At 48.2% G+C, this 23260-nt stretch overlaps 1 protein-coding gene across 1 annotated transcript; it reads left to right on the forward strand.

The window, feature by feature from the left end:
* Positions 1 to 1895: 1895 nt before the first annotated feature.
* Positions 1896 to 9923, forward strand: LOC149328254 (zinc finger protein 711-like). Its single transcript, XM_089558948.1, has 3 exons — positions 1896 to 1962; positions 6225 to 6367; positions 9501 to 9923. Exons 1-3 carry the CDS (start codon positions 1896 to 1898, stop codon positions 9921 to 9923), a joined length of 633 nt encoding a protein of 210 aa, XP_089415074.1.
* The last annotated feature ends 13337 nt before the right edge of the window (positions 9924 to 23260 follow it).

The following is a 23260-nucleotide window of genomic DNA, read 5'->3' on the forward strand; positions in this document are numbered from 1 at the left end:
CAGAATCAAATGATCGCTGCCGAAATCTTTCTGTGAATTTTGCCAATTCAGATCTGTCAGATTTTTAGAGAAGGTCAGGTAAGGGGAGGTGTCTGCGCATACGCTGTTACCCACCCTGGATGGGCTACTAGGATGTGTGTGTGGGGTGAGTCCCAGCTTGTGCGCGTCCTTACATACCTATCTAGTTTCGCGTAACCCCATTCCGGGTGCGCGGCACTCAAGTCACCGACTATTAGCAAGGGGTTAGACCCGGCTGCCTTAATCGCTTTGCGAAAGAGGGCCCTGAATCTCACCTTTCTCTGCTTTGGGGTACAGTACGAATTTTAGAGGAACACGCTCGGCTCCTCTTTTCGTGCCGTAAGAACTTCCAATAGAACTGCTTCAATTTCTCTCGAGTTTACTTCGTGCTCGATTGCCACAATGTTCCTCTTAATCAATGTTGTGACGCGAGATTTCTCACCGCTGTCACTGGAAAAAGCTTCGTATCCCGAGAATTTTTAAAAAGCTTGGTATCCCGAGGGTTTGGCTGTTTTGCTCGTCTCCTGCGGGTCTATAGCTAGCGTTTTTTCTTCTAATAGCGTCAGATATTGTTGCACTAACGCCCACTTGCGTTCGAAGCCGCGACAGTCCCACCGCCAGATTAAAGACTCAGTTGGTGCGCCCCTGGCCGTTTTGGAGCTGGTCAAATTTTTCCTCGGCTTCTTGTTGCCATTCTCAAATTGCAACTAATTCTTCCTTTTGCCTTTGTACTTCAACCTTAAGAGCTTGTATATATGTGGCTTTCAGTCTGATTTATTGCTCCCATAATTTGGGCCATGAACGAATCAAATTTAGCTTCGATTTTCGCTTCTAATCTTTTCTCCAGTGCCACCAACGGATCAGCGCCCGCCCCTTTGCGTTTAGTAGGGGGCGGCTCTAAGCAAAAGCGAAAGCTCTTAGCAATAAGTGCACCTTTCGCTGCCGGTTTTCAGTCTCAACTGCAGTCAATAAATAGTAAGAAGTCATCTACGTATCTAAAAACTTTCGTTACATTAAAATTGACGAGTCGGCTGCTAAAGCCCCTGTCACGTTGTGCTAAAAACAAATCTCTAGGAATGGGGGCGATGCAAGATCCTATACATATTCCTTCCTTTTAGAGAAAAGGCCGTCCATCCCACTGTTCCAAAAAGAACCGAAGTTATTTCTGTTTAAGAAGTTCCAAAAAGCCACTGTTCGACGCACTGGGCGCGTTCTGAAAAGCAACATTACCAAACCATATAGTCTTCAACACAGCAAAGCAATTGAGATTGCGACAATGAGTACCTACTATAAATCCTTAATATCTACGAAAACGGCTCTGAGGCTCTTCAGGGTTGACGACTTGATTTACCCTAAAATGGTGTCGGTATTCTTCACTTGGTACGGGTCATGAATATTTAAAAGGCTGAGCTTTTCATGAAGGAATAGGGCAACTGATTTCTGGCAGGTGCCGTTTTCCGAGACTATTGCCCTGAAGGGGACGTCATCCTTGTGTGTACTGACACTAAAAAAGACATCTAGGCTATTCCGAATACTCGGCTCATTCCAAACTTGTTAAGAGGCACATCGCAAAATTATGCCTTTCTAACGCCGTGCAAAAGTCCTGCCCAGAACTTATGCCCGCTAGCTTCGATGAATAAATCCTCCGGCTGTTTGCTTGTGGGTATCCTACTCGTGTACTTCTCAGCGTAACGGAGGGCATTCTTAAACCGAAGGGTTCAACCCAACCAGACGCTTTCCAGGGTTCTGCTGGGAAGCACAAGACTGCGGTAATTATGTACATACACGGCTGGTGCCGTAGACTAAAAAAGATTGGGTAAAAGGTTTATGTCCGAGTGGTTTTTTCTCCCCCGGACAAGCTTCAAAAACTGTGCGAAATGACAACCCCAGGCAACTCTCGCAAGCTCGGGCGCAAGAAGCGGCGCAGGGACAAGTTTGTCAAATGTGCGGAATCTGTTGTGTATTGCCTACCGATTTCATGCGGCAAAAAATATGTAGGACGTATTGGGAGGTGTGTTAACGACCGCCTCCATGAACATCGTAGAAATATAAGGGGAAAGTGCGGAGGGTCCTTGGACGCGCACTGTAGAAAGTGTGTGTAAAGAGATGACCCCAGTGAAGCGCCCAGTTCCGGCCAGAGTGCAGAACCCTGCATGTGTCACATCTAGCTGCGTGCCTTTATGCAAAGAATGCACCATTGTCACCAGAAGTAGCTGCCAACTAACGCGTGAACTTGTCGAAGCAGAGATAGAAGATAGTTTAAGGGAAAACTGCGTGTCCAAGCCGTCCATTGCTTTATCCCGCAAGGAATAACGGTACTTTCGCCATCATTCAATGGTTGCGGACTGCGCATGTGTGATGACCGGCCATGATATTAGCCTTTATATGCTGCTTCGCGGTTCACAATAAACTGTCGAAAGTAAGCGCTCGTTTGTCTCTTGTCTATTTCACCGCCTTCGTCTCGTTGTGCGCGTCAACTTTATATCATGTCTCACCAACACGCTCAAATTGCAACATTGCTGGACTTTAGAATGCGGCCTCAGATCACTAGAACTGAGATACCTTATCATCTTCTATCACCTACACCTTCAAAAACTCTAGTCATAAGACCACTGGATACTATTCCACATCCACGTGCACGTCCGTTCACATATAGCTACATCCTGTGCTCCATCTTGCCATTTGTCATCAATGACGACCACTGCTTCATCGCATCCCTGTGCCTTGCCGAAGCTCTGCGGGTCGCCAGTCTGCCAACTGTTTCTTCTCCAGTGTTCTTCCAGGCACGCTACGATGACTGCCACCGGTTTGGTTTTGGAGATCGCTGAGAAAGCGCGGCCAGCTCTAGAAGCTCCTTGGGAACAACGTTAACGATGTTTCTCATGCGGTTGTAGACAGACTTAGTGACGATACTTATCGAATTGCACGCCTCACCGCACCTGGTCGACATTCATCCGGATAAGAACTTCCTCACGTCGCCAGTTTGAAGCCCTGACACTCTCGCGAGACTCCATAACCCGCCCAGTAGGCTCCGTTTAGGGAGTGAGCGCAACAGCCGCGAAGACGTAGAAGCGTGATTTCCGTGCCAAAAAGAACTACAAAAGCGAGGCTCAGTAGCCTCTGGCTATCCAGAGACAAGCAACTTACAGGACGTCTGACTACATCCCGTCCGTATAATAAAAGCCTCAACACATAAGGGTATGGTAACAGTAACGTAGTAGGTTGTGGCATGGTATTGTATGAGGTGTTCAACGCCCTGAAGCTCCACATGTGAGACACTGTAGTGGAAGGCTGCGCACCAATCGCAGCCTTCCAGTCGCAGTACCAGTCGCACCTTCCACAAGCGGCCGCCAGGTGCAACGATACGGCGGTAAATCGCAAACAAAACGTGCTAGCCACCCATTTCGCAAAAATGCGTGTTGCATTTGTCAAGTTTAGCAGTCAATCTTTTGTTTAGATGCAAAAGAGCAGCTGCAGAAATTTGGTTCAGTAGCTCTTTAACATCATGTATCCGTTGCTTTTGGTTTCGAATTAATGTATTGGACCTTTGCTTGTTTGTGTTTATGTGTTCTTGTTGATCGGCTGTTTGTGTCAAGTGCTTGTTGTATATAAGTACTTATGCGCGTCCAATAAATTGGCAGTGGCGTAGCTTTGATATACGTAGCGAGAGGTGAGAGCGAGTTGTCTACATCTCGGTGGCCACCTGAACCAGAGGGAAGACGCATAACTGCGCTCTTGGAACAGTGGACACCTCAACCATGCTTTAAGCTAAGTGGAGGTAGTAACCGGTTCGTTGCTTAACGAGACACTTCTTGCACGTCGTACAAACCCTCGTCGCGGCTCCACCTTCTTCACCCCATTCAGACGCCGCCAAACTCAACGTTTCACGCATGTCGCTACTTACCGGCGTCAAATCTTTTAAGTGCCACAGTCTTTCACACACGTCGCACACATACCCAAGCGGATTGTTCACAAAGTCGGCCTGAAAGGCCCTAGTCGCACTGGCACTTTCACTGAGTTTCACCGTATAGTCCGTCGATCGCCGAGTCTTGACATCGTCTTGAGGCTGCTGCTGAAAGGCTTCGGCACGCCGCTCAGCCTCCGGGCGACGCCGCTTTGCTAGGCATTCCTGTCGTTGCCCTGGTGTCTCCGCTGCGCGCTTGGCCTTAGCCTGTTGGTTCATCCCTTGGCTAACCGCTAACCGCCAGGCAACAACTTCGGAATCAGGCGAATTCAACTTTTCCGCTCTTCTGCGCCGCTCAGCAGCGGCATTGCTTTCTTTCTCCATGGCTGTAGTTGTTATTAGCCTTTGAAAAGATGGCACAAACCCACACTGGGGGATCGGCCAAGAATCGGCAGCTAAAGGTTGCTATTCACCTGCAGATACTAAAGAGCAACACCGGTGGAGTCTACCACAAGGAGGGCAGGGAGTGTAAAAGATAACAGCTTGGATTGAAGAGAGAGAGAAAAAAAAAGAATAAAATGAAGAAGTGATTAATTCGAAATGCAGTAAAGCATAGAAGAATACTCTAAGCTTTAGCAAGGCAGTCGATGAGAATCCAGCAAGAAATTTTGAACAGCGTCACAAACAGACCTGTGGCTGAACCCAAGCATGGTGGCGCCAAATGATAGCCAGAGTGGGCTGCTCAAACTAAGTCCAAGATGCTGTAAGGGCAACCCCAGCAGACTTCTTCTTCATCATGCTCTCCTTCTTCTTGTTCACTCCGGCGCACCAGCTGCGCAGCTGTGACGTCACTCGCTCCTCGCGCATGCGCAGCTTGGCTCATCCATGCTCACTCGAAACTGCTCACTCACAGCCAGTGTACCTCACGCCACAATAAATTGCGTCTTTGGCCCGAGTTTACATCGAGTATTCAGTTCATGCGGCCGCCTCGGCCGATACTACAGCAGTCTACTTTGCTGAAAATTACAAATTTAAACTATCCCCACTGTGCGGACTGAGCTACCCGTTCTTTCCTCACCAGCATCATCATCGCTCTCAGCCTAACTATTCCCACTGCAAGACAAAGGCCTCTCCCCTATACATCCGAATAAACATGGAGGAAAAAAAACTAAGGAGGGAGCGTCCGGCGACAACCTTGAAGCCTAGTCTTAACAAGTAAAGATATAGAAAAAGAAAGAGAGTGTGTCCCCCCGTGACCGCACCACATGATAGCGTGTGGTAAAGTCTAGCCCCGCTGCGCGCGCGCATGCGCCGATTGGCGCAGCAGACTAACTGTAGATGAACTTCCTTGCTGTAGACGCCCGGCCGCGGGTCGTGCATACGCGCGCACTAAAACGTACCAGAATCAACACATAAAGCACAGAGTCGGAGAGCGAAAAACTGAGGGAGAAAACGACTTCAAAACACTCGGCTTGCGAACGCTGGCCGCGTGACGTCACGCTCCCTCAGTTTTTTTTCCTCCATGCGAATAACCCTGTGCTGAGCAAGCTGGGGCCACCTTTTCCAAAAGATGGCGCTAGTTGCTGAATGTCCAGGAAAGCTGGGCATATATTTGTGCCCTATTTGCAACTCCATCTAGATTTCTGTTTTCTTTCAAAGTGGCGTATGAGCATCTTTGGAGAGAACTTCCTCGGTCATTGTACAGCAGCGCATTTGCAATACTTTTCTTGGTGGAACTCCTCCCTGCAGCTTTGTTTCTCGCCCTTTAACGGAAAGTGAGCCTCGTACATCTCGTGCATTAGGTACTAAGGTTAGCATGAACAATCAGTGGTGTGTAGGCTCTACGGCACGGATGTTTCTATACGCCAACAAGATTCATATTTCTCGTTGCAGCAACAATGCCTGGTGGCGACAAATTTCTAAACACTCGCAATGCTTTCGAATCACCGTGAACGAATATTCCAACCGTGCACCGTAGCCGGAAGGGATAACGATTGTTAAATCGCAACAGCAACCATTAAGGGCACTATTTTGCACATTTTTATTTCTTGGTCCTTCCACTTTTTCTTCGTCTGCATGGCGCTTCTTCCTACTTTGCATCGCTCGTGAGTTACGTCACGTTATTCGCTCGTGTCGTTCACGCGCCGCCGTTCGAACTCGCCGCGAGACTGGCTGACCGTTGCATCGCTCGCAGTCGTTCCGTCATCACTAGTGCTGCAGTTCCACGTCCCAGCGTCACACGAAGACCAACGCTTGGACCCGTCGAAGCCCTCCACCTCAATTCGCCTCCCACGTCCCGCAGGGCCCAGGTCCACGAGGATCCGAGTCCCCCAGGGCCCCGTGACCCCAGGACCGAGGTCCCCCAGTGCCCCTCCGCTGGCCGAGACACAAGCCAGGCGTGTGTCGGTAGACGACAGCTTCGACTCCGATTTGTCATCCGAAGACGTAAGCCCCGACTCTTTCCAAAGCCATCGGCAATCGCTGTGGACGTGATGGGCCCCGGTGGACGCGCCGCCTGCGTTTACATTTGCGCGATGTGGTTCAAAATCCGTGTTGGGTTGTTGACACGAAGCGAAGGTTTCACTCATTTGAACAAGAACGAGACCAGTTTTAGCTCCTTTTTGCCGCCCTAGCACGGACGGTCGGCATAATTTACGGACAATCATAAAGTGTCCGTAGCGCAATTTGGTATAGCGTAACATGGAAAGTGAGGGTGGGAATGAAGAAAGATGCGAGCGACTGACTTTGATATCTCTCTATGTCGGTACCCTCACTGCTCACTTAATACCTAATTATGCCCATGCTGTCTAGAGTGCTGATGCAGATCATTTGGCATAGTTGGATAGATCCTGACGGGCTTTGAGATGACGGCTGAGCAAAGCCAGCACTCAATGCCAGATCACGACTTATCGTTTCTTTTATTACACTTTTTCTTCTACACTTTTGGGAGTCTAGGGTTCCGTTGTGTTTGTTTGCATTACGTTGCAGCGTACCTATTTTTGAGATTTATTATGGGCCCCATTTATTAAGAGTTTCTGCGTCTGTTGAGCAACTGCCTTATGTTTGGTCCTTATTCCGCGTACTCGGCTTCCCGCCTACGTGCGAGCATCGGCTCGTTCTTTCGTTTAGATGGAAACAGCGGGCTGCTTTGTGGGCCCATCAGAATTGGGTAATGGGATTAAGTGTTGTTTCACGCTGTTGCTAATCGGTGGTTAACAAGGCGACGGTAGCCAGCCCCATGCAAACTGTACTTGTGAAATAGCTGCACATTTCAATTAAAGCCAAAGGGTTCGTCAGTTAGCTGCAGTACGTCATTTGCGCGGCGAAAGATATGGCGAAATATATTCCGTCCCAAGTGTGCACGCGACAAATTGCAGATACCTTGGAAGTGATTGCTGGATTGCTGTGAAAATGCGTTTCTAATGTTTGGCCACAGAACTTACAGCAATCTATCAAGTCTATCTTCTCCTCCTACTCTCTCTTCCTCTTCTGCACCTTTCTTTTTTTCCGCGTTCACCTGGACAACATTAAAAATTCAGGGGGCACTTTTGACTGTCTAAAGTGCGTAGAAGCGAAAGCGTTTTCCGCACCACTTTGCCTATGTGACACTGGTGACGTCACCACTGGATGACGTCACACATAACTGATGACGAAGTAATGACTAATTACTGATTAATGACTAATTACTGATTAATCACTCAGCACTAATTGACTGCTAATTAATGACGCTTAAGCTTCGCCTTTAAGAGTGGAACGCGACAGTGGGTTTGTAGCGCTGCGAGGGAGTCCACGGAACGCCACCACCCGTTCGGCGCGATGCCTTGCACTTTGAATGCAACGCTTTTTGAGGAAAGGAAATGGCGCAGTTATTCTCTCTTATCTCTGTGGGCACCCGAACCCCACTGTACAGGAAGGGAGGAAGTAGGAGTGAAAGAAGAAAGCGGGACCCTAACGAAGAAAATGAGAATTGTATTTGAGGAAAGGAAATTACGCAGTAACTGTCTCACATATCTCGGTGGACACTCGTCAAAACGCGGACACATCTGTCAACATGGCTGCCGACACGGTTGTCGACACGGCTGCCGACACGGACAGAGACACGACTGCCGACACGGATTGCTAACGACAGCGTGAGGCATTAAAGGCTTTCGCCTTAATAACCAGTCTTCCTTTTCGCGCCCATGTGTGAAGTGTACACGAAGCATAGCCATGCACATACTGCTTGTTTTGTAAAACAAATACGCTGTAGCTATAGCTATCTAGGTGAGCTCTCCAGAGTGGACACATTGCTGTTGACATGAAGTGTAGGGCTACAGTTGGGGAAAGTCTGGCGTTGCTGCACTTAAGAGAACAGGTTGTGCATGCTGGCGTCGTATCCCCTCCAAAACGAGGACGGTCCTTCAGGGCCTCACAGCGGCTGGACAAACGAAGAAGGACCGGTAACGGATGCTTTCATAATAAGAATTGCGTCGCAAAAAGTTTTGTGAACCCTGTGTGGTGTTGGGATGCAGGTAGCGTGGTCGAGCCGGAGAAGGGACGAGGAAGTCGGAGACGCGTTATGAAAAACTTTATGCAGTCTATTTGCATAACGTACAAGTAAAAGAAGAAAGGGAGCTTCTGAGCAAACTGGAGCCTCTCGGTCGCGCTCGCTGCCTAGTTTTATAGTTTCCTTCCCTGAAACGCCTGGATAGAGGCAGGGTTTCTCGAAGAACGTGTGTCCCCAAACACTCGCTCTGGCACTGATCAAACACGTTCTCTACAGTGGGCACGCCCCAGTCACGTGTTGAGCTTGAGGATGAGGAGGATGCCATCTACGTGGCGTAGTCAGCGTGAGTGGCGTCCCTACGATCTGCAGGCGGCCGCACTAGTGGCTTGCACTTGCTTTATATGAGTGCAAGACCACAAGGCCCAGGGCCACGTGCAAGGCAACGCGGTGAAAGGAAACCGCTCATTTGTGATGAATGGCGTGCTCATACATGGAGACTGGCCCTAGATGACACCCGGGTCGCCTCTGGGAGATCCATCACGGCAGGCCTTGAGAGCTGTCACCGTCATGCGATCTCCCACCGGAGGCTTTCTGTGTGGCCGCCGTCGCCGTGGTTGCCCCGATCGTCATAGTCCGCGTTCTAATACTTGGGCAGGAAGGGAGCGCGCGCATAACAGTTCCGCTTTTTTTTAGGCCATGGGTGCTGAGAGGTAGCTGTCCATGCGCTCGAACCTCGGAGCCGGATTTACGACACGCAAACAAAATATGAAGCAGAAAACTTACGCCGTGATGTATCCACTAGCTGTTTCACACACCGTTTCCTTTCTTCTGGGCGGAAGCAAACAACATGACGGCTACAGGCTAATGAAGGACCTGACCACTGCGTCACATGATCTATGCGCAGGACTTACCTCAATCAGTCATAGCACCATCTGACGTTAGAAAAAGGACTGGTACGCGTACAGACGTCGGGGTAATAGAGCACCTAGTAGTACTAGGCGAACAAATAACGACAGTAGGTGGGATTCAGAGACCGCAAGAGAATGAGACAACATACCGCACTGACTAATAACCTCTTTTGTCTCCATGCAGCGGTACGGAATATCCATCTGGCAAAGAATAATCGCCCACATTCGGCCCGACGGGGAGGCTACCATGCATCGCTGCGAGGATTGCGAGAAAAACTTCCACCTTCCAAGCAAATTCACTGCGCACAGTGTGTACCGGCATCAGCGCAACGAAGCCACCTCGTCTGATAGAACAGTGCCATGTCGCCTGTGCCAGGCGCCGTGCAAGAGCAAACGAACGATGGCTCTGCACGCTCCGACACACATCGGGGAACGGCTCTGCGCGAAGTGCGGAGCAGAGTTTGCTTGCGCAGCCACTGCGGCTGCACACAAGCAGTTTCACAAGACGGGCGAACGCTTCATGTGCGGCTTCTGCCAAAAGCTTTTCGCGCACAACAGCGATCGCGAGAAGCACATCCGCGTGTTGAACCCCGCCAACGTAGGATGAAACGTCCCCGCTTTCCAGCTACCAACTAGGTCAGCATGGGACGCGAAGACAGTGTGGACATCGAAGCAGAAATGGCCGCTCAAACTGGTGCCATGGAGTAAAAGTCGCGACTGGAATAAAAAGTTTCGTAACTAGCCTGTGAAATCATGACCTGCTTCGTAGTAACTAGAGATGTAGAATTTCATGAAATTTTGAACAGCAAGAAAAAACCTGCTTTTTTTCAGGGTTTTTTTCATGAAAAATTGGAAATTTTGCAAAACGTGGCAAAAACAGATTTATTTGCAACAGCACGACGATCAATAATTCTCCGAAGTTCAGTCGTATATGCAGTTATAGATGTCATATTGTGAAACAAACTTCTTTTTCTATTGCACCGAGAAGATAAGTAATGATTTGCACTTCAGGCGAATATGGAGATATATCATATTTGTGGAACGAACTTCTTGCACCGAGAAAGGGAACATGAAAACTGATCTATAAGTCACTCCATATCGGACTCAGAGTCACTCTCGCTGGATGCGGCACTACGCGCAGCGGCATGGATTGAAGCTGTGACCACAGCTAGGTTCGACTGCACATACACAAGCTTTCGAACGCGTTCCCCTGAAAGCCTGTTGTGAATCCTTGTATGGACGTTTCCGAAACGGGACCAGTTTAGTTCGCAGCTGGCGGATGATGGTGGTATCTGCAGCAGTCGGCAAGCCAAACGAGTTAGCGGCTGGTTGGAGCAAAGGTCTTGCCACCAGGTAGAGGGTGCTTCGCTGAAGACCCCTGTCCTGGACCATATTCCTGCGGATGTCCTGTACTCTGCTGCGTTGGAAATCAAGAAGCTAGGCTTGTATTTGGCTAAAACCGCTTACGTGCACCTTCAAAGTGCATTTTGAAATTGAAAATTGAAATTTTTGATTTTTCTTTCCATTTATTCTCGTCTGAAAAAAACGAAAAAACCGTTTTTTTTTTTCCAAAATTGCAGTGTTTTTTTCAGGCCTTCACATCTCTAGTAACACCTGTCCTTTTCGGCTGCGCACGGTATAAGCGCGTAATCATCGGCGCCGAGATCGACAAACCAAAAGCGGCCAATGCCGGGTTGCCATTGAAGGGCTGCTGTGGCGCCCTAAATTGACCCGCGCACCTCGCCATGCTGCCTTCAGCGCCCTTCCCGTTTTAGCGCTTTCCTCTGGCGACAAAAGACAGCGCCACCGTTGCACTTTCCCGGCAACTCGACTTTGGCGGTTTTGGGTAACTCGATCTCGATGCAGACGTTTACAGGTTTGCAGTCGATCCAGGTAAGTATGGCTGTCAAAATTACTATGGGGAAAAAGTTACCGCTGTGTGCAAGCTCCGTGCGCGGTTTCACCGCACACTATTTGCACTCTAATATTCTTGTATACCGCCTTTTAAGCTCTATTCGGACGGCATATAGTCCAGTTTGGTTTGGTGTATTCGGGTTTAACGTCCCAGAGCAACTCAGGCTATGAGGGACGCCGCAGTGAAACACTCCGGAAATTTCGACAACCTGAGGTTCTTTAACGTGCACCGACATCGCACAGTACATGGCCCTCTAGAATTTCGCCTTCGTCGAAATTCAGCCATCGCGCCCGAGATCGAACCCGTGTCTTTCCGGTCAGCAGCCGAGCGCCGTAACCACTGAGCCACCGCGGCGGGGCGTATAGTCCAGTTTCCGTTAGAATGTCCCACAGTATTCCTGGCTTATATTGTTAGATAACGGAGAATTGCTGCGCAACAAAGAAAGTGACCCGCACAGAGATGTTGGCAAAAGAGCGCTTACTTGCTACTGGATTAGAATTAAAGAAAACGTTCTTTACCTATATCCTAATAAATTCCTATATACTAATAATACCTATATACTAATAAGTTCTACACCTGCATATAGTTCATACTTTCTAGATCGCAGCGAAAAACGTGGTGGTGGCGTCGCTATTTTGATAAGTACCAGCTACATGTGTGAAGAGCTATCCAGCCGTAGCATTTCAAGCAGTGATATAGAAATGCTTACTCTGCGGTCAGGTCGCCTGGCGTTCTCTGTCGTGTATCGCCCGCCGCAGGGAAACAGCGAATGTCTTTGATAGTTTCGATCTGGAGCTTTCTTTCTTCTCATCTGAAAACTACCGGTCCTACATAGCAGGGAATATCAATATCGATGTGGGTAGCACTGAACCTGCACAGCTACAACTGAGAACTATGATAGAAAGCTATAGCTTTCGAAACTAATTAACCAGCCGACCCGTATCACAATCACTTGCTCTTGTGTACTAGATCTGGTCATTACAAATGATCTGAACAATGCTTTTATGGGGTGTATCGCGGCTGACATTAGTGATCATTTGCCTGTCTATTCATGCATCGCAAAGGTTTCTTGCCCGCAGCTTACCTGAGCCATTCAACGGCAGCTTGTCACTCAGAGGCGGCTTGAAGAATTCAAAGAGCAAATTTCTCACGTACATTGAACTCCCGTGTACAGTGAGGCTTCCCCCGACATTGCCGATTCAAGATTTGTCGGCCTTCTTAATCCGATATACAATGACTGTTTCCCTATAATTGCGGTCACACCGTGCTCGAAGTCACGCAAACCATGGATGACGCGTCGACTTATTCACCTTGTTAGCAAGAAACACAAACTATACGCAGATTTTATAAGAACCAAAAGTACTGAAATACTTGCACGATACAAATATTTTTGTAATAAAGTAAATAAAGAAATCAAGATTGCGAGAAATGAATACTATGCAAATCTCTTTGGATATCGCCTTGCAAAAACCCCAGAGTAAGATGTAGGGAACTAAATACGTTCTTAAATAATTATGCAGCCAGTCCTCAACAAGTCTCAAAATCGACGGTTGTGCTATCTCAGGAATAGATCTCGCTAATGCCTTCAATAAATACTTCACTCAATCAGACGTTAGTCACAATTCCAGTGTTCCCGCAGCTATATATCGTTTTTTGGGTGCAAAAACCTCAGAATTTCTTTTTTTTTTTGAGCCAACTGTCGAACCAGAGGTATACTCCGTTTAGAATAACTTGAAGAACACACACAACCTCGATGCTAATAAAATTCAGAGGAGGCCTGTAAAATACATCCTTCCCGAAATAGTTCAATGTTTGACGCACATTTATAACTTCGCACTTCATACAGGCGTATTTCCAGCCGATATGCAACTGGAACAAAGGTAGTAATTTACAAGAAAGGCAATAAAAATGTCCTTGTTAACTGCAGTCCTATATAGGTCCTCCCGTAATTTTCGGAAGGTTTTGCAAAAATAATTCTATTAAGGCTGCGAAAAGTGATTAACAATAATTCATTAATAACCGATTATAAATACAGATTCACACCCCACAGATCGACAGCCCGATCAAAACGCACGACAGAATCTACTGTCGCGTATCTGTCGCACGACAAACTTTTGTGTCGCGCGACAAGCTCTCTTTTAGTGCATTGTGTCGTGCGACAGGAGCTCGTGTCGTGGGTTCTTTCGCGCGACAAAGGTGTTTGTAGTGGGTTCTGCCGCACGACAGTCATCATTCCTGTATTTTGTAGTGCGCAGAAGGTACCTGTCGCAGGATTTGTCGCGCGACAGGTTTCCGTCGCAGGTGCTGTCGTGCGACAGAGAGAGTCGTGCCGCTCGACAGGGCCTGCGTGCCTCGACAGAGTTGCCTGTCGCGGGTTTAGTCGCGCGACACTACAGCCTGTCGAGGTATCTGTCTTGCGACAGATACCTGTCGTGGGACTGTCTTGCGACAGATACCTGTCGCGGGTTCTGTCTTGGGACAAATATCTGTCGAGGCAAGTGTCGTGTTACAGATTGCAGTCGATGGTAATTGTGGTTTTCTACAGAAATCTCGAAATTCTGTAGCGCCATCGTGTGATAGGGATAGGCAGACATTCACCAATTGCGTGTTAAATCGCTTCCACTTTGGCGAGCCACGAAGACGATGCGAGTTGCTTTGTTCGATTGGCGACGATCATCGAGGGAATTAAATGAAGTGTTAATTCACAAACGCGGATCGAGTTCGCAACTCGCTTCCCTAGACCTAGCTACCGGCCGCACGAAAATTGGCGGGGAGGAGAGGCGCCGCTCGCAATCAATCTTCCCTTCAGTTCGCACATGACAGTGTGAGCGAAAGAAGACCATGCTCAAGAGAAAGCATATGCACCAGCGAGAATGCTAGCGGCGCCTGTGAATGAGGTAGTGCTTGCGATAGTGGCATGCTGCGAGCCACGCGAGCGTCTTCATTCCAGTCGGCGCGAGCATGACGAATGGCGCTACCGAAGGTCAGTGTCCTCGTGGCTGCTGTGACCTGTGCGTCTCGCAGTGTAACATACTGTACCCACTACCACATGCGGAGAAAAGGCTAAGGTCACAAATACGCGTCGCTTAACGACACGTAATAGAGTAACCTGATGGCGAAAAAGCTGGAAGATTACTCGCAGTAATCGTCCTGCTATCACAAAGGCAGCATGTATGTTACGCACGCATGACCTGTTGCCTGTATAAATGATCAAGGCGACTCCCATATCAAGTTTCCACGTTTCAGTTTTTAGCCGCGCATGCTGCAAGATCATCATAAAATATGAAAAAAATATATTTTTACGACTTCGCTCATTGCTTCCACTGAAAATTTCATGACTGTGACACAACCATCTCGCTAAATATAGAGAACAGCGTACGAAGCCTAAGGCCCAGTACAGCCTTGAGCGTCTTTGAACACGGACGCCTAAAAAGGGCGCGCGCGTGGACCCTTGCGTCGCGCCTTCGCTGTAATTTCCCGATGGAACAAGAACCCGAATATTTGTCAGTCGACGTGGCGTTACCCCGCGGCGCCAAGGATTGGGTGGCGAGTTCTGCGACATGAAGTCGCGCCGCAAGAATTCGGTCAGTGAGTGACTTCCCCATGAGGACGTATTTGTTCGGGGCTTACCCTCCGTGACCAAGGGGCTTAATTAACTCGCGCGTACTCTGTGACTGGATCCCTACTGTAAACGTGCGTTTAATGCCCATTCGCACTTGCAATAGCAAAGGGCATGCGATCAGCAGTCGCTTGCGATCGGGCAGCAGCTCCACGACACTTCCTCATACCTACAAGAGTGACCTGCAGCTCGCCTGCTCGTTTGAATCTCACGTGAAATGAGAAGTCTTGGAACTGACGTCAGTCGATCGCGCGCTTTGGTTCAGTCTCCTGCGCCCTCGCGCTTCGTCCTCTAGAGTGTTCTGGTCCCTCACGCTCGGTCCACTAAAGTGTTCCTTACTATTAACAGTGTGCTATGACAACCTGAGCGAAGAGTAGAATGTCGGGGCAGTTTTGACGTGCGCCACTGCCATGCAAGCGTAAGGACGCTCTTCTCGGGACCGGCCTGCCAGCCTGGATGCCGGCGTCAGAAAAATTCACTGGTATTTTTTGTTCACGTCCATGGGATAGAGTACCGTTAGCCAATATCTAGTTGTTTGTTGAAGCGATAACAGCAAAACAAATTTTCTCCCACAGCCGCTTCTGCTGCCCATTGCAGCTCGCCTGGCCTCTGCTAGCTCAGCTCCTGAAGGGGTCGCAGAAACCGAGCTTATTTCACTATGACGCGGCGCTCACAGTAAAACTGGAACATTATGACATTTCCGGTCCACCGCTGAACCTTATGACATCATATCTAGGCTCGAGATCTCAGTACGTACAAATTGACAGCTACAGCTCCGACATACTGGCCATAACAAAAAACGTACCTCAGGGAAGTATTCTGGGTCCCTTGCTCTTCAACATATATGCAAATGATAATCGTAACTTGTACGACAAAGCGACAAAGCGACTTACATCATATACGCGGACGACACAAGCCTTTTTTTTAGCTCCGATATTATCCAGTCACTTACTGACACTGCAAACCAAGCTCTATTTGCCTATGCTCACTCAACAATGCTCTAAAGATAAGAAAAATACTGCTGCGTTACTTTTCTACCCCAAGAGAAAGCACATGCTAAATCCGCCCCCGATTTATTTAGGTCCCGATACTATCAGATACGTAGACAGATTCAAATCTCTTGGCATTCTGTTTACATCGACAATGACATGGGATGCCCATGTAGAAGCTATCTCTCTTACCCTTTCTCGATCTATTGGAATTGTCTATTGCCTTAAAAATGTTTTACCTTTGCAGGTCAGGATGAATCTGTATTACGCGTTTTTTTATTCGTCTTTAAGTTACTATTTTCTTGTGTGGAGAAATACGACTATGACGGATATTAACAAACTTTTTATTCTCCAAAAAAGAATGCTTCGTGCAGTTGCCAATTTACCTTATGATTTACCGATCACGCCAATTTTCCGCGAGAACAGGATTGTGTCTTTGGCACACTTGTTTGATTACAGGTTTGCATGCTTTTATAAGCGAACAATATCCAAAGATGACACCTACTTCTCTAATCTTGTCGCACGTACACCTCGCCACTCTTATGACATTAGAAGCTGTGACTCGTATCCAACCCCAAAAATCAGAACCAACTATGGTTTCATGACGCTCGGGTCTATCTTGCCTCGCTTTCTAAACACACCTTTGTCTAATGAACTTAGTATCATGTCACTTGTCGTCTATTCGCAACCTGTTTATCTAACAGCACTGCTAACTAAACCTTTATTTTTTGCTGAAAAGCGCCACGCTCGAAGTGCTGTTTGTGATAGTATAAGAATGTAGTCTAATTTCTGCAGTATCAACTAGTATTATCAATATATGACGTGTTCTTCCATATGTTGCTGTCATGCCGAGTTATTTTGTACCGAGTGTTGTTTCAATTTTCTACCCCGTATGCTCATACGTCAGTCAATGCCTACGTACTTTTTTTTTCGTGCATCATGTGCTGCTGCCAACATTCAGGGGCAGCGAGGATTGTCAAGAAGTGGTGGAACACTGCTTTTTCCTCGCCGTCCTCAGTTTTTTGTATTGCGCGAAAAACTGGAATACAGAAATGAAATGAAATGAAAAAAAGTAAAGGACGATACTGGATGCATAACGTCCTGAACATTTCAGGGGGGTGCTTTGTCGACCTAAAGTGAGGTGAGGCGAAAGCCTTAAGCGCGGTGTTGCTGCTTGTGTCACTGACGTGTGGTTAAGATGTTAAGCTTCGCCTCTAAGAGTGGAACGCGACAGCGTCTTGCAACGCTGCCAGGTAGACCACAGAACGCCATCGCCCGTTCAGCTCTACGCCTTGCTCGTCGGTAAATTGGTTTTTTGGGAAAGGAAATGTATCTGTCTCGCATATGTCGGTGGACACCTGAACCTCACCGTAAGAGAATGGAGGAAGATGGGAGTTAACGAAGACACGGTATTCACTAGGAGCGCCTAAGTTCAATCTGAACCATCCAGCTGGCATGACGGAGTGGTTAGTGTGCTCGTGTTGAACGCCGGAGACCCTGGTTCGATTCCCCAACTCGATGAATTTCCCACTCGGCTTTATGTATTAATTTTACTTGGAGCATCACTATATCCCTTTAATTGGTTGCATGGTTAGTAGCCAAAGTACAATTGGCCCCGTTTGAAATTCGCCCACTGTGACGTCACGACCATTTCGACCAATTCAAAAGCATGACATTTTTGTGGACAACTCCTGCTTACAACGATGAGGCATTACAGGCTTTCGCCTTAACAATCGCAACTCTGCTTTTTTCAGAGGAACCGAAGGTGGCGCATTGAAAACAACCATACAGCCTATCAGAGACTTCCACAGTCTGCCGCGCTGCTCGCATTCCTCAGGGACAAGCCATGGCACCCGCTCTCTCTGCTATAGCTTGCAATGGGCAGACCAGATTGGCAGCAGATGCTTGCAGCTTCGAGGCTCTTATTTCCAGCAGTGAGGGTTTTGGAAAACACGTGCCGAAGAACTAAAAGCCGCAAGGAACCTTCCAAGGGACCTCAAGTGTCACTTGCAGTTGCTTCAGACATTGTTTGAAAGCCTCAACACAATACAAGACAAAGTGTTCTCGCTTGTGTTCGCCTTCTGTGCTCGAAAAAAAAACTGTAATCGTCTAGAAAACCAAATACCTCGACAACAGGAGAACATGACAGAAGATATCACGGGCTTCTTTGTACGAACACAGAATGTGAGTAGAGGTGATGTGTGGGTGACCTGTCCGACGATGAGATAGGCTCCCGAGTCACATCATCTGCATTAAGATTGTGAGAAACAAACAGTGAGCGGGAGAAGCCAAGATGAGTATAGCGGGGCAACTGGGGACTTAAGTACTCGCGCTGTATGGAACCTTTTTAGGCAGATATGACGAGCTCGTTGCCTAGTCGTCGTCTGCCAGTCACCGTCGGCGTGGTGCGCACAGCGTGGCGTCGTCGAAGGTTTCTCATTGCAGATTAGGCGACACTTCATCCGTTTAGACCATGCACCCAGAACTCCCTTGAACGCCGGTTGCTCGCCCGCATCACACATGCCGCGAAACCCATTTTCCATGAATAACGCCGAATCGCGTTCGGCTTTGGCGTATCGTACCTTTGTATTCCGTCGCGCCGCATCGTCGCCTCTCTTGATTCGAAACTTCCTTGGGCGCTCGGCCGTATTGTGCTTTGTGCTCACTGGTAGTAGTAGCAGTAGTAAATACATTTATTGTCACAAAAGGAAGAGTTAGGGAGTAGGGGGCTGGGGATAGACAGATGTGGAGCTTCAGTGGTCGGTCTTCCCTAGTCCAGGATCCCGTTGGCCACCGCCGCTGCTTTGGCCTTCGTCACCAGCATAAGCTGTGTGCTCGGTTCGGAGTCACCCAGGAGGGCCTCCCACTGCTCTAGACTAGGATTATTTACTTTTGGTAGTAAAGGGCTTTTTTCACAGCCCCAGGTGGCATCGTACGTTGTGGCGTAGCCCCCACACCACACGCACTATTTCGCGTATCTATTCGGCCACATTTTATGATACATGGCTCTGCTTGAGGTCTACAGCCAAGATTACGCCTTCGCGAGTTACCGATATTGGTTTTAGTACCATTTCTCTTAACTGACTGGAGCATCACGTCTTGCGTGGAGAGTCCCGTTCAGAACCCGAACATGGTATCCGGAAACGGATTACGAACAAGAGAAAAGGGTGAAGTAGCGAGATGCGTTACGGATCACTTCTGCGCTCATCTTACCGAGGATGACGTACGCGCTTCCGTACCTACAACCTAACAAAGGGGAAAAGAAAAAAATGGAAACATGCAGGAGCGCAGCGAAACCATGCTCAGATTTCAACTCGAAAGACTTAAAAGAACAGCCGCTGGCCGCCCACTACTGCTAAAGCTAGGATACCCGGCAGAAGGCGAGGGCGAAGAGAAGACAACATAACAACATTCATAACAGTGTGGACGACAAAAGGATGGACAGGAAACAAGCAAGAAATACTGAAAAGAGCGGCGGATGAGATCGGCCAGTTTGCTTTATTTAGCGGGTCAGTGCTCTGCAGACAAATCAGAATTTACTAGACTTCACAAAAACAAAGAGGACAGGGGAACGATAGAATTAGAGATAGATGGACAACCCGTAAGAAGGACAAATAAGCTTCGCATCTTGGGAATGTGGCTGCAGGAGAAAGGCAAACGGGACCATACCATCCAGCTTTTGGAACACTCCACGAAACAGATATGCTCACTGGTAACTACTAGAGTTCACCGAGTCCGTGTCACTGCCTCTGCATAGCTGCTAAAAGTGCGGGATAACTGGCGAGGGCCACAAGAACATGTATTCGCATGTCTTTCTAATCTCCTTCCTCCCATCCTCGTGTGCCTGGCTAGTATCGGCTCAACTAAAGAACGAGCTTCTATACGTGTTCCAAGCCGTCGGCATTTTGAACACATAAAGGGGCCACGACAGGGTCGTTCTTCATATTGTAATCATGTACTCCAGCGACACAAGAGCCATTGATTCCATTTACAAAATTTGGGTGCCTAGGGTGCACTGTATGTTTGAAAAAGTGCGATCCCATTGGCAGCGACCGCCGTATTGAATGCCCTCGTGACGTCTCTAAGGTATACACGGAGCAACGTCGCCTGCTATCTAGTGATGGAAAACTATCGAAAAACTGACTATCGATAGTATCGATTGTTTTTTTTGAAACTATCGATGGTGTAAACAAACTATCGATAATGCTACTATCGATAGACTATCGATAGTATTATCGATAGTCTGCTATCGATAGTAATACTATCGATTGTGTTGCTATCGGTAGTCTACTGGCGATAGTACCGCTATCGATAGCAAGACTATCGATAGTGAAACTGCTGATGGTAAGACTATTGAAAGTAACAATATTGATATTATGCATTTGTTGGCCAGCGATGTAACCTAATTATTTGCGATACCTGGTTGGTTTGACGGTGCTATGTGGCTTAATGTCGAAAAGAGACTCAAGCTATGCGGGATGCCGTAGTAGAGGTCCTCGGGTAAATTTCGACCAGCTGTGTTTCTTTAACGTGCACTGGAACAGTTCGGAAAAATACATGAAACTACATCTGATGAAATAACAAACAGCACAAGTTGTGCTGGCTTGCTGACGTAACCGCTGCAGAAATGGTTTTCGCACACATGCTTCGCAACGACATTCGCACGCTAACATTTTATCCAGCAACTTACGTAGGGAACGTCTGCAAACCTCGGTGTCGCGTCAGCCGCGAAAACGGGCGAGTCCTGTCAGTTACTCTTACCATCACCTCCATACCACACACCCGGGAAACCAAGTTTAGGATGCAGTGGGTACGCGTGGTTGATTTGATAGTATCGATAGTACCATATATAACAAGTAATATGCTACTATCGATAGTACTATCGAAAGCGCGCTATTGATATTACTATCGATAGCCTTTTTTACCATCGATAGTTCGATAGTGACTCAACTATCGATAGTAATCATAGTACTATCGATAGTTTTGCATCACTACTGCTATCGCTTATGCAATGCTGGCTGCGAGGTCTCTTGTCCCCTGTACTTTCGCCAGCGATCGCGGTAGCAGCCGTCCCTCATACACGAGTGACTAGTGCCGCAAAAGCGGTAATTAACGTAGTTCTCCGGTAGGGTCCGGTCACGCTAGGCCGATGCGACGCCGATCGACAGTCGGTGGGCGGGTCGGTACGCAGATTCCGTCGCTGACGCACCGGTATGTCACGCTGGTACCGACAACGACGCCAGCACGACCAACGACTGCGGATCATAGCAGTGTAAAGAGTGAGATTTGGTGAACTTTTGCCAGATTCTTAAATTTCGGTGGACGGCTGACCGCCGACCCCTTGCCCCTTTTGTGACGAGGCCTAGCGAGTCCGAAGGATTTGTTTGTGCGATTTCGGCGATTGCAGAGAGTGAATTCACAGCTCTTAGCGCATGCAAACAGCCGTCGAGCATAGTTTTGGCTGCAGTGACTTCAAAGCGACGACTGCCTACATCGCAGGACGTCCGTTCAGTAAGGGAGAAGTGCCGATGTGACGCGGTCTGCAGAGCATGTGTGTTGAAGGTCGGCAGCCGGCAGCAGTCTTTGGCGTCGACTGTGGACAAAAAATTTGGCTGTTTTAAGGCGGAAGCCTTTAATGCCTCATCGTTGTAAGCAGGAGTTGTCGACAGAAATGTCACGCTTTTCAGTTGGTCGAAACGGTCGTGACGTCACAGTGCGCAAATTTCAAACGGAGCCAATTGTACTTTGGCTACTAACCATGCAACCAATTAAAGGGATCGTATAGTGATGCTCCAAGTTAGCGGGACTTACTTAACCAATTAGCCTAATTAACCTTTCTAGTCAGATCAGATAAATAAATAAAACCGAGTAGGAAATTGGCCGACCTCCGGAATCGAACCACGCTACCACTCCGCCATGCCAGCTCGATGGTTTGGAATGAACAAAGGCGCGTCTAGTGAATACGGTATCTTCGTTCACTCCCATCTTCCTCCCTTCCCGTTACGGTGAGTTTTAGGGATGCACCGAGATATGAGAGACAGATACATTTCCTTTCCTCAAAAACCTATTTGCCGACGAGCAAGGCGTACAACCTTTCCTGAAAAAGCGTTGCATTCAAAGGGCAACGCATCGCGCCGAACGGCTGGTGGCGTTCCGTGGGCTGCCTGGCAGCGCTACAACACGCTGTCGCGTTCCACTCCTGAAGGCAAAGATTAAGCGTCATTAATTGGCACTTAATTAATGCACCAACAGAATGTGAAGTGAACAATCGCGTAGCAGAATGCAGCACTCAGGCTTTCGCCTTTTGCCCCTTTCCCCGATTGGAACAGAGGAGTAGGTCCGTGTCCAGATCCAGGACTGCTACACACCAGCCACGAAACCCCGGCTTAGCAGCATCGGCTCTTATTGCAGTGTTATCGTAGTGTGTAAACTAGTCAAACTACATGTTCTAAGCAATAGTGGATAATATTTAAGATATTGAGTGCCCACCTTACGTCATGCCAAGCAAACGCACAGTACTGCTTGTGCACAGCTATACAAACAACCTCAGCGCGGGGCTGCAGTAATCGTAACTGTCGCATTCCTGGCGGACTTGGCGCAGGCAGAGTAAATGCTAAGTGATGCACTATTATCTTGAAGCACTCATTTAGGTGGCGACGACTATTCGTCAGTGCGGGAAGTGAAACATTCGAGTCGTGTTGGCTTCTGCTTGCTGCTTGGTTCTGCAAAAGGTTTCTGCGAGCCGAAAGAAATGTATGTCCGGCTAAACACGCACACACACGCAGCGGGGAGGCAGTCGCATTTGGCAATTTTCTCTTCTCCTTTCGTGCCGCAAGCTTACTCGAGTGCCACCTTGTGACAATTTGAGTTTAATTATCGAGCCGACGAATAGCGGGGAAGAACGGCCAGCGACAGATGGCCACGCCGTTCCCGGCGCACATCGGCGAAGGCATGCATGGCATGGGCCGTTTTTCGCGTGCGGGAGCTCTTCACCTTCACTGCTTGCAAGTGTAAATAATAAAGCAGTGGTGCACCGATTCCTGTATCCTCAATAATCAGAAAACAGGCGCCACGAGCAAGCCCGCTTTCTCAAGGATCACTAAGCTCGCGTACTAAGCAAGTTTAAGGCTTCCGAAAAGCACTCGGAAAATGCATTACATTTTATTTCGCGAAGCTAAAAGAAAAAAAACTTTTCGAGCAACAGCCATCCACGGTGTGCGAGAAAGTACCTCAACGCAGCGAACAGCGCGCCGCAGACGACGCGGGGCAGGTATGCTTTTGAGGCGTCACCGATCAGAGGTTACCAGACTAACAAGCAGCTCGCAAGAGACGAAAGAAAAATCGTTTTAGGAGTATCTATCGCACAGAATTAACTCAAACTTTCGGGGAATTGTAGTTTAACGTGTTGGGAATTATATGCA

Source organism: Amblyomma mixtum, chromosome 9, assembly GCF_055824585.1.
Source record: "Amblyomma mixtum isolate Tamu chromosome 9, ASM5582458v1, whole genome shotgun sequence".
In the NCBI taxonomy this organism is placed as follows: domain Eukaryota; kingdom Metazoa; phylum Arthropoda; class Arachnida; order Ixodida; family Ixodidae; genus Amblyomma; species Amblyomma mixtum.